Source organism: Myotis daubentonii, chromosome 10, assembly GCF_963259705.1.
Source record: "Myotis daubentonii chromosome 10, mMyoDau2.1, whole genome shotgun sequence".
NCBI classification, from domain to species: Eukaryota; Metazoa; Chordata; class Mammalia; order Chiroptera; family Vespertilionidae; genus Myotis; species Myotis daubentonii.
In genome coordinates this window covers 22,852,134-22,864,124 of record NC_081849.1, presented here as the reverse complement: position 1 = coordinate 22,864,124, position 11,991 = coordinate 22,852,134, and the positions used below count along the sequence as shown (strand labels likewise).

The following is an 11,991-nucleotide window of genomic DNA, read 5'->3' as shown; positions in this document are numbered from 1 at the left end:
GATGTTTCTTTCCTGCAGCGACTGTGTCAAGCAGCAAGGATGGACTGGCTTCCGGCAATTTGCAAATATTTTCTCTCATTTTGTGGTTGTCATTTCACTTTCTCAGTGTTCTTTGACACACCAAAGTTTTTAGTTTTGAAGTCCAATTTATCTATTTTGTCTTTTATTATTGTGCTTTTGGTGTCATATCTAAGAAAAAAAATGCCTAATCCAAGGTCATGAAGATATATTTCTGCTTTTTCCAAGAGTTTTATAGTTTTAGCATTTACATTTAGGTTCTAGGGTTGGTTGGTTTGTTTTTTGTATATGGTACAGGTAAGGATAACATCATTCTTTTGCTTGTGGATATTCATAGAATGTTTAAACTGTATTGAATTGCGTATCTTTCTTTGCAATTTGACTATAAACTCCACGAGGGCAGAGACCAAGGTGGTCCTACTAAATCTTTTTTTAATGAATAGATGAATTAGGTAACCAAAATATCAAGTTTCTTTTTCTTTTCCAGAATTATATCAACTCTGTGCAATAACACTTTTCATTGTCATGTTGGCAGTGACAATCCCTTGAGAGTTATGATTCAGAAACAAACTAAATCACAGAGTGACAGAGACTGATTTAAAGTCAAATGTTGACTTCCATTTAAGAACTGTGTAACCTTGGGCAAATTACATTACTTCCATCTTATTCCTTAAAATAGGGATTTAATTGGTATAGCGTTAAAGGAATAATTGAGATCTTGTAACTAAAGTGCTTTACATGTTGTAAGCATCCAGCAAATAGTAGCATTCATTATTGCAAAGGAATAGAAGAATATTGGGAAATCCTTTAACATACTACTACCTTTTGTCCCAGATTTCTTCTGTAGTACAGATTTCAATATTTTCATTTTCTTTTGTGAATTGAGTATTGTTAGACCATTGGTTTTTGATATGGAAGGAAGGCATACACATAAATACAATTCAATGTGGGAATAACCTTAAAGGTATGCAAATACTCTGGAGTTCAGAATGAGCAACAGAAAAACCCTTTTGGGTGTAAGAACTTAGTGGAAAGGGGGTCTGAACAGGGACTCTAGGCCTTTTGGATTTATTTCATTGTGGCATATATTTCAGGTTTGTTCGATAGTTATTTACGCGACTGTCTCCTCCACCAGTCAGCATAGAAAACCTGTCTTAAGTCATTGGATTTCCAGTACAGTGGGCACGCCTCCCATGGTTGCACTGACGTGTTTTGGCCACTTGGGTCAGAAAGGATTATCTGGAGAGGGATGGAGAAGTCGGAAGGCAGAGGAAACACCTCGATTCATTGCCAAGAAGAGGAGAGCGGCTCCGGTACGGGACACAGGTCAGTCCTAAGGCTCCAGTCAGTGTGACTCAAGGAACCGAGGGAACCGCCAGCGAGCACTTTCTTTCCGGCTCCTGGCCTTGCAGGGCCACTTCCGGGAGAGGGCGGGGAGATTTGAAAAGGAGTGCGGGGAAGGAGGCCTTTTGCACTGCACCAGGCGGAAGTGTGCCAAAGGTATCCGGATTGCCGCTTCCGGTCCGGGTTAACGCGGTTGGGATACACTGCGTGGTCCGTGTGGTGCTGGGACGGACTTCTGAGGGCCAATCGTGGGTGAAGAGGCAAGCACCGGCGTCAGGACATCGAAGTGGGCAATCTAATGGGAGGATCGGAAAAAAAGCCAGGAACCTGAATACGACCTCACTCTCTGTTTCCGAGGGGGCAACTTCCATCGGGAACCCCTCTGCCCTGGTAACGGCCAAAGAAGAGATGGCGCCAGTCGGGGAGCGGCTGTGGCCGACACAGTAAGGAAGGGCGAAGGCGGAGCAACCGGAGGAACCGTGGAGAAGAGCGAGAGCCGTCACTGCCGCCGCCACCGCCACCACCATGGAAGGAGCCAAGCCGACCCTGCAGCTCGTGTACCAGGCAGTGCAGGCGCTTTACCACGACCCGGATCCCAGCGGCAAGGAGCGCGCCTCGTTTTGGCTTGGGGAGCTGCAGCGTTCGGTGAGGGGCCCGGAGAGGCCGTTCTGCCCCGCGGGGCCAGGGCGGGGTGGGAACGAGGCTGGAGCCGGAGCCCGAACCCGCTGTGGGCCTCGTGAGATCCTCCTCGGGGCGGAGCTGCTCCCGCGGGGTGGGGCTGTGAGGCTGCCGCGAGCTGCGCGGCTTTTTGGAAACTGGGAGCCGCCGGCCCGGCGCGCTCCGGCCCTTTCCCCGCCCCACGGAAACTGATGAGTAGGTCCTGCACTTGACTGTGGCAACCATGTGGTCGGTCCTCTTTTAAGTTTCACCCACGCTACTTGCTTCTTCCATGGCCCGGCTTCTCCGTTTTGTCTTCCTTCCACCAGATCCAGCCCTAGGCGTTCTCCATCCTCCACTCAAGGATGTTTTGATCCGTCTCCCCTCGGTGCCCGAGTCTTGCGTCTGGCAGTTCCTTCCCAGTCGTAGCTTACACCTCACTGTTCTTGCGGATGTTTCACTCTAGGTTGAGTTCATTATTCTCGAAACTTCTCAGATTTCTAGATTCTTGTGCACTTGAATTTTGCCTGTGTTTTGGAGTGCAAGGTAATTTAAAGATAACAAACATCCACGCTGATTTCAGGAAAATCTTTTGCTGCAGTTCTCGTATGCTGCATGTTTGTTCCCCAACCTTGCCTTTTCGGTTCTTTAGAAGATATGGGTATCGTAGCTGCCTTGATTATTCCGTGTAATCGCAACCTGTTGTATTTCTGCATTCTTTGATTCACATGTCTTATGTTTCCTTATCTAATTTTCGTATTCACCTTTGCTGTGCTTTGTGTGTGTGTGTGTGTGCTTGATCTTGCTGACTTTACCATTTTTAATTTTGCATTATATTTAAAAATTTGCCCCCTCTTTCCTTTTTTTTAAAAACTAATAATTGGTACTTAAAGGTACTCTGCTTATTTATTTATTTATTTTTTAAAATATATTTTATTGACTTTTTTTTACAGAGAGGAAGGGAGAGGGATAGAGAGTTAGAAACATCCATGAGAGAGAAACATCGATCAGCTGCCTCCTGCACACCCCCTCCTGGGGATATGCCCCGCAACCAAGGTACATGCCCTTGACCGGAATCGAACTTGGGACCCTTGAGTCCGCAGGCCGATGCTCTATCCACTGAGCCAAACCAGTTAGGGCAGGTACTCTGCTCTTTTAAACCAGCCCCTAGGCTGCAAGTGAATATTATTTAAAACTTATAATTTTAATATTACACTTAAAAAACCAATTGGGAGTCCACGTGCTGGATAACCTCATGGGAAGACAAATAAGTCTCACTGTAGGTTACACAAGAAAATCATTCACATGTGGTCTTATTTAGTGTTTAGTTAGTTTTTGTGATCTGGGGACTGACAAGTCCTTGATTATCATACAGTTTTCAAAGTAAATAGGAGGAATGCTATGCCATACCGAAAGTCACCTCTTCCCAACTAAGCCTGCTTATTGTTGTGTGTATTTTAAATCCATGTTTGAGTGCATACCAGGTACCAGCAACTGTGCTAGGCTTTGGTATATGGAAATGAAACAGATAAAAAATCTCTGCTTGCCACATAGGATGCTTGTGATGATTAAATGAGTTAATACTTACGAAGAGCTCAGAAAAGTTCTTGAAACCTAGAGCTCAAAATAGTAATCATTATTTAAATGGTAGTCACTTTTATTACTTTATACTACTCTCTGTTACAACCTTACATCATTATCATCATTGTCATCCTCATGACCTCATCACACAGGGTCCCAAACAGGAACAGTTGGCACACTTGAAATAGGATAATTTGAGGAGGGTTTATTTTGTAAAGGTACTTTATAAAGATGTGGCACCTAAAGAGGTAGTGTCGTAACCTGTAGCCAAATTGTTAACATCTGGAAGGGACAGGAGAGAGAGTGGGTCCTTGAATTCTCAAGAAGAGTATGGAGTTGGCTACCTTGAGACGAGTGGTAGTTTTTGGTTGAAGGGACACAGCCAACATGAGGTGACTTTGCAGGGAGGAAGCTGGAGAAATAAATGTCTTGACCTTATTCTCCTAACCTCCCCCTAGAATTCCCTACTGGGAAAACCTAACCAGAAGCTAGGGGACATGGGAACCTGTTGATAGGGTGTATATTAGGATAGAAAAAAATGATAGAAAGTGTGGAAGCGTGGACTTGGGAAATACCTAACTCAGCTACATACCATTTTTAGGCAGCTTCAGCATCTGGATTGACAATTCAGCTAACACTTGGGCCTCTTCATTCCTTTACCTCTCTTTCTCAACCACCTGGTCACACTCACAGCCTGGGTGTTGTCATTATTAAAAAGTCCCCATGTCCCCAAATCACTAACTCAAAGACATTTTGTTGGCTCAAGAATCTCAAGTAACCTCATATAGTAGTTTTTATTTTTTGAAGTCTTATATAATTTTAATTTTTATAAAAGTTAAAGTTTTATTTTTTTATAACTTAAAAAATTCAAAACTAAACTTTAAAAACCTTTTTAAAAAGTTGTAGATGGAAATTTTTCTAGAAAACTGCCTAGGATGAAAAAGCAGTTATGTATAGACTTTCTCCTATGAAAGATGAGGGTTTAGACTCCCTCTACTTCCTTTCATTCATTCTCTCTAACATAATTATATTATAGTTTTTGTTAAATCAATACACATTTTGAATTAAACCATGTAGCATATATACCAGTGATGGCGAACCTATGACACGCGTGTCAGAAGTGACACACGAACTCATTTTTTTGGTTGATTTAGGGTTTTTCAAAATGCTGACACGCTGAGCTCAAAAGGTTCGCCATCACTGATATATTATACCATGGTAATATTTCCCATTTTGTGCATCTTTTTTCTTCTCATAGTAAACATTGCTTTTTTTTTTTTTCTTCACATTTGCTTCCTTTTCTAAATATCTATAGTAATTCATTACAAACTTTGTCATGAAGTTTGACAAACTTGCTCAAATCTGGCCTGGTTGCTCTCTTGTAAGTTGCATAATTATTGTCCTGGGATCTCTATTTAACACTGTCCTAGGGTATTCCTTTCACTTCTTTCGTGTTTTGGATGGACTAAGTTTTGGATCCGATGGTCTTTTCTTGGATTACTCCCTCATTTGATGGGCAGTTGAGAGGGAACCTTCACCCTTTCTCTCTCATTGTCTTTCTCGGGTCACTTTTACCCTGAGAGAAGTCCTCTGGTCTGCCTGGGGATTATAAACTAGGCTGCTGGTGGCACCTGGGAGAATGAGCTAGGGGATGGATTCATCACTAAGTATTTGGCTTTAATTTAATCACCCATTTTCAGTATGATAGTCCAGTCCTTTATGTGAGCCTCTTGTCCAAGAGTCCAGAGTCCCACTACTTCAGTCTTCCCAAAGTACATCTTGAGTCTTCTGTGATGGTGGGAGAATAGTAGTCTGGCTGCTCACAGTCAGGAGGAAAATCTAGGAATGAACCCACTTGTTCCTTTGTTTCCTGTTCTACCTGTATTTCTGCTATACATGGTACTTCTAATTTCTGAGCCTAATTTGGGATTTTGCTTATGAATTAGTTTGTCCCTTGGTGGCATTTTCATCCCATCCTCCCTTCCTGCTCCTAGACTTATTCCAGCTTTCTCAGACCTCCTAAGACAGTTAACACTCATTCATTAGCTTTCTAGTTTCAACAGTTTTTTTTTTTAAAATATGTTTTATTGATTTTTTACAGAGGGGAAAGGAGAGGGATAGAGAGCCAGAAACATCAATGAGAGAGACATATTGATCAGCTGCCTCCTGCACACCTCCCACTGGGGATGTGCCCACAACCAAGGCACATGCCCCCGACCGGAACCGAACCCGGGACCCCTCAGTCCGCAGGCCGACGCTCTATCCACTGAGCCAAACCAGTTAAGGCCAACAGTTTTATTAATATCAATCATGTTTCCATTCTCTTTATTCTGGTGGGTTTTCCCCACCCCCTTAACCTGCCCTTTTTTTGTTTTTAACTCTTTACTCTGAGTTTAATGGATATTTAAAAAATATATATTTTTATTGGTTTCAGAGAGGAAGGGAGAGGGAGAGAGAGATAGAAACACCAATGATGAGAATCATTGATCGGCTGCCTCCTGCACGCCCCCTATTGGGGATTGAGCCTGCAACCCGGGCATGTGCCCTTGACCGGAATCAAACCCAGGACCCTTTAGTCCACAGGCTGGTGCTCTATCCACTGAGCCAAACCAGCCAGGGCGTTAATGGACTTTTGAAAGAGACCTGGGAGCAAATTGATGTGTTCAGTCATGTTAAACAGAATTCTCTGCATTAGTTTATTCCATTGACCAGCCCCCTACTTTTTCTTTATTCAGTCTTTACTTTATCCAGTTTGGATTCCAGAGTCTATCATTCTAGTCACTTTCTTTTTTCTTTTTCTTAATATGTTTTTATTGATTTTTAGAGAAAGAGGAAGGGAGCGGGATAAAGAGATAGAAACATCACTGAGAGAGAAACATCATCTATTGGCTGCCTCCTGTACACCCCCTAGTAGGAATGCAGCCTGCAACCCAGGCATATACCCTGACCAGAATCTAACTGGTGACCTCTTGATTCATGGGTTGATGCTCAACCACTGAGCCACCTTGGCCTGGCCACTTTCTTAAATATACCGTCAACTGTTCACCTCTGATTTGGTAACATTTCAGCACGAGTATTTTTAACTGCTTCTTCCTTCTCCTATCTAATATAGCTGCTCTGCATCTCATTTTCTGAATCCTCAGGAACCTTGATTTTTTATTTTTATTTTTTTTGTTAATCCTCACCCAAGGATATTTTTCCCATTGATTTTTATTTTATTTTTTGTTAATTCTCACCTGGGGATATTTTTCCATTGATTTTTAGAGAGAGTGGGAGGGAAGGGGAGAGACAGAGAGAAACATTGATGTGAGAGTGACACCTCGACTGGTTGCCTCCTGCACGCACCCTGACCAGGGCTGGTGCTGGGGAACCTGCAACCAAGGTATGTGCCTTTGACTGGAACTGAATCCAGAACCTTTAAGTCTGCAGGCTGATGCTCTATCCACTGAGCCAAACTGGCTAGGGCGGGAACCTTGATCTTTTGATTATCCTGTGTCTCACTTGCATTCAGATTCCCTCTTTCTTTACAGGATCCTTCCCAACAGCATTCAAATAGCTGTAGTATCTCTCATAGTAAGCAGATGGTTTTGGGGCAGGAGGATGTCACCTTTGCCAATATTGTGATCTCTTTTATTCTTTCTTACTTAACTCTGTGCTTTTACTATTATTCTTTCCCAATGCTTTCTTCAAATGAGGAAACTAATCCAACTTTTCAAAGCCCAGCCTAAATTCCACTCTCTTCTTTAGGTATTAACTGATTCTTTTCAACTGAAAGTCATTTCTGCCCACACTGAACAAATTCCATTTGTTTATTTTGTTTCACCTGGTAGACTGTAGGGTTTTTTTATTAATAGATTTTATTTATTTATTTATTTATTTTTGTTAATCCTCACCTGAGGATATTTTTCCATTGATTTTTAGTGAGAGAGGGAAAGACAGAGAGAAACATTGATGTGAGAGAAACACATTGATTGGTTGCCTCCTCCATGAGCCCCAACTAGGGCCCCGGGCTGGGGAGGAGCCTGCAACCAAGGTACGTGCCCTTGACCGGAATCGAACCAGGGACCCTTTTGTCTGCAGGCCGATGCTCTATCCACTGAGCAAAACTGGCTAGGGCTAATTGATTGATTTTTAGAGAGTGGAAGGGAGAGACAGAAAGATTGATTTTTTTCACTTATTTATGCATCCTTTGGTTGATTCTTGTATGTGCTCTGACTGGGGATCAAACCCAAAACCTTGATGGATGAGGACTATGTTCTAACCAACTGAGCTACCCCACGAGGGCAACTGTAGAATCCTTTTATTTGTTTATATAATCTGATATCCATAGTTGAAGTTATAAACCATGGTTATTAAGAAAGAAACCATTGCCTGGCCGGTGCGACTCAGTGGTTGAGCATCGACCTATGAACCAGGAGGTCATGGTTTGATTACTACCAGGGCACATATCTGGTTGTGGGCTCAATCCCCAGTAGGGGGTGTGCAGGAGGCAACCGATCAATGATTCTCTCTCATTCTTGATGTTTCTATCTCTCTATCCCTCTCCCCTCCTCTCTCTAAAATCAATAACATTTTAAGAAAGGAAGGAAGGAAGGACTAAGATGCTTGACAGGTTCTTAAAAATATGGAGTGGGCGAATGTAGGTTTACTGTTGTTTGTATCAAAAAAGACACGCAGGTTATGATTATAATAAACTCTGTTTTGCATACTCAACTGTAAACCTACTTTTGCCCACCCCATTTATTGAATGACTAGCACAGGGGTGGGCAAACTTTTTGACTCGAGGGCCACAATGGGTTCTTAAACTGGACCGGAGGGCCGGAACAAAAGCATGGATGGAGTGTTTGTGTGAACTAATATAAATTCAAAGTAAACATCATTACATAAAAGGGTACGGTCTTTTTTTTCAATAGTTTTATTCATTTCAAATGGGCCGGATCCGGCCCGCGGGCCGTAGTTTGCCCACGGCTGGACTAGCAGCTTGTAGGCACCTCCAAAGGGTGATTTCTTTACCTATGATTTCATTTATTTTTGCTGCTACTCCCTGCCAAATCCCTGGATAATTGTAAATAAACAATATTTATTCAGCCTCCTGTGTTGATGTTTTCAGTCTTTCCATCCATCCTTTCTTTAAAAAGCAAAACACAACCTTTGTAAGTTTTATATTGCCCTCTTTTTATACTTTGAAAGACTTGGGTACAGAAAGGAACTTTTTTTTTTTTTAAAAAAAGTATGTTTTTACTGATTTCAGAGAGAGGAAGGGAGAGGGAGAGAGAGATAGAAACATCAATGATGAGAGCGAATCATTGGTCGGCTGTCTCCTGCACAACCCACACTGGAGATTGAGCCTGTAACCCAGGCATATGCCCTGAGCAGGAATCGAACCTTGACCTCCTGGGTCATAGGTCAATGCTCAACTACTGAGCCATGCCCGGTGTGGCAGAAAGGAACTAAGTTTTCCTGAAATAGTCATTAAATGACATTTTAAACCAAAAGTCTGTTTCAGTTTGAATTTTAAGTGGATAAAGAACAGATTTTGCCTGGTTTGTTTAAAAACCACTTTGAGGAATACATATTTTGCAGAACTATTATCCTTTCTTTCCTTACCCTACACTTTACTAACCTTAGAGTTATTTAGTATAGTTCTAATGACCTAGTGACAATAGATTTGATATTCTATCTAATAATAGACAAACATGGTAATTGACCGTTCCTTTGCTACACCTCCCATTGGCTAATCAGCGCGATACGCAAATTAACCGCCAACAAAGATGGCAGCTAACTTGCATACTGCAGGCAGGGCGGGACAGTGCCATCCTGCCTGCCCTGCCGCCATCCGGGCCTGCTATCTGCGACCCAGGGCGGCGGGCGTCCGTGTGCGACCCGACTCGGGGCGGCTGGGCAGGGCAGCAGGGATCGGCTGGCCCGCCTGGGCGTCCCGTGTGTTACCTGACCTGGAGCGTACCGTGTGCGACCCGACCCGGGGCGGCGCCCCAACCCCCGATCGGCCCTGCTGTGTGCATGACCTGGGGAAGCAGGGCAGGCACCAAGGGATCGGGCCTGCCATCTGCCACCCAGGGAGTGGGCCTAAGCCAGCAAGTGGTTATCTCCCAAGGGGTCCCAGACTGTGAGAGGGCACAAGTGGGGCTGAGGGATATAGGTTATTAATGCTGTAAATTAACTTCTTTTCTCTTTCACTAATATTTATATAAAGTGGCCATTTTCTAAAGAATCTATACTAGAGGCATGGTTTTATGTCGTAGGCAGATATCACCAATGTCCTCAAAGTATTATAAAAGAAAGAAATTATTTTGAGATGGATCTTACAGTAAGCCTATCTAACAGTAGACTGTTCTGAACACTAGTAGTTTACTTTGTCCACCTTTAGTAACCAAAATTAGTAGACAATGTAGGAAGCCATGTAAGGAAAGACTTTTTTTTTTTTTTTAAGAGTAATTTATTGATTTTTTTTTTTTTTTAGAGAGGAACGGAGAGAGAGAAACATCGATGTGAGAGTGCGATATTGATTGACTGTCTCCTGTATGCCCCCTACCAGGGATTGAGCTGGAAACCCTGGCATATTCCCTGACCAGGAATCAAACCAGCAACCTTTTGGTGCACGGGAACACGCTCAACGAATTGAGCCACATTGGCCAGGATAAGACCATCTTTTTACAGGTTAATGATTGTGCTACTCATTTCTTCTAAGCTTGTAATTTAGATTTATGGAGGAGACTACAAGACTGCTTTTACAGAGATAAGTCCCTGGGTTATAGGTAACCTCAAAAGTTTTATAGTTTAGTCTGGAAACCAAAAAGGAAAGATAAAAAGCATAAATCAAATGAAATCATATCCCTGATGGACTAAGTTGGTATTGTCATGTTTGGTTAATCATATCCTTGGGAATTTGCTTTTGAATATCAGGTAGGTCATGGGTCATGGAGTTTCAACTTCAAATTTCTTTCCTAGTAATTTTTCTTTCTAGAATTTCTTGATTCTTTGGTTCTAAAATATAGGGCTTTGATTTTTCTCTATTAATTGCAGTCATTGACTTGATTTATTTGAAAATCTAGGCTTTTTTAATGCTTATGATCTCATCTTCCAGTCAAGTGACCCTTAAAACATAACATGTTACCCAGCCTGCGTGGCTCAGTGGTTGAGTGTTGACCTATGAACCAGGAGGTCATGGTTCACATGGCTTGATTCACAGTCAGGGGACATTCCAGGTTGTGGGCTCGATCCACAGTAGGGGTCGTGTAGGAGGCAGCCAATCAATGATTCTCTTTCATCATTGATGTTTCTATCTCTCCCTCTCCCTTCCTCTTTGAAGTCAATCCTCCTATCTAATAAAAGAGAAACATGGTAATTGGTGTACGACCGCTACCCTTCCCATTGGCTAATCAGCGAGATATGCAAATTAACTGTCAGTCAAGATGGTGGCCGGCAGCCAGGCAGCTTGAAACTAACATGAGGCTTGCTTGCTTCAGTGACGGAGGACTCCAACGTTCTCCGCCTGCCACTGCAGGCCTCTGAGCTTGCAGTTTCAAACATTGTAACAAATATAGACACTAAACAAAACCCCAGAAACCAGCTTTCAGCCTGCTGGGATCTCAGAGCTGCAGTTGATACAGAGTTTCAATTGTAGAACCAAAACAAACCAGATACCTGCTTTCAGGAGGCCTAAGAGCTGGAGCCTCAGAGCTAAAGCTGGCCCAGAATAAAAAAGAAAAAGAAAAAAAGGAGCAGTTGGGAGCTTCAGTCCCAGCCTGAAAACAGCCCTCAGCCCCTCACCCAGGCTGGCCAGGCACCCCAGTGGGGACCCCCACCCTGATCCAGGACACCCTTCAGGACAAACCAGCCAGCCCCCACCCATGCACCAGGCCTCTATTCTATATAGTAAAAGGGTAATATGCCTCCCAGCACTGGGATCAGTGGAGCTGAGAGGCTTCCCGGCACCGGGATCAGTGTGACAGGGGGCAGCGCCCAAACCCCCTGATCGCCCTGCGGCTCTGTGTGTGACAGGGAGGAGCTCCCCAACCCCCTGATCACCCTGCAGCTCTGTGTGTGGCAGGGTGCAGCGCCCCAACCCCCTCACCCCACGGGCCCTGCTCTGTGTGTGACGGGGTAGAGCCATAACCTCCCCATCGGCCCTGCCCTGAGTGTGACAGTGGCGGCGCCCCAACCCCCTGATCGGCCCTGCTCTGTGGGTGATAGAGGGCGGCGCCCGAACCCCCCCCCCCCAAGGGCCCTGCTCTTTGTGTGATGGGGTAGAGCCATATCCTCCCCATCGGCCCTGCCCTGAGTGTGACAGTGGCGGCGCCCCAACCCCCTGATCAGCCCTGCTCTGTGAGTGACAAGGGGGAGCTCCCCAACCCCCTGATCGGCCCTGCT

The 11,991-nt window shown here is 44.0% G+C and overlaps 1 protein-coding gene across 4 annotated transcripts in view; it reads left to right on the top strand.

Moving 5' to 3' along the window:
* Positions 1–1,273: 1,273 nt before the first annotated feature.
* Positions 1,274–11,991, top strand: part of TNPO3 (transportin 3) — a 111,246-nt gene continuing 100,528 nt past the window's right edge. The window contains exon 1 of one of the 4 annotated variants that reach the window (XM_059711751.1): positions 1,274–2,007. In XM_059711751.1, the coding sequence (XP_059567734.1) occupies positions 1,888–2,007 (120 nt within the window). In that variant the 5' untranslated portion in view covers positions 1,274–1,887. The remainder of the gene's footprint in view (positions 2,008–11,991) is intronic. The other 3 variants (XM_059711752.1, XM_059711753.1, XM_059711754.1) reach the window with 3 other exon arrangements.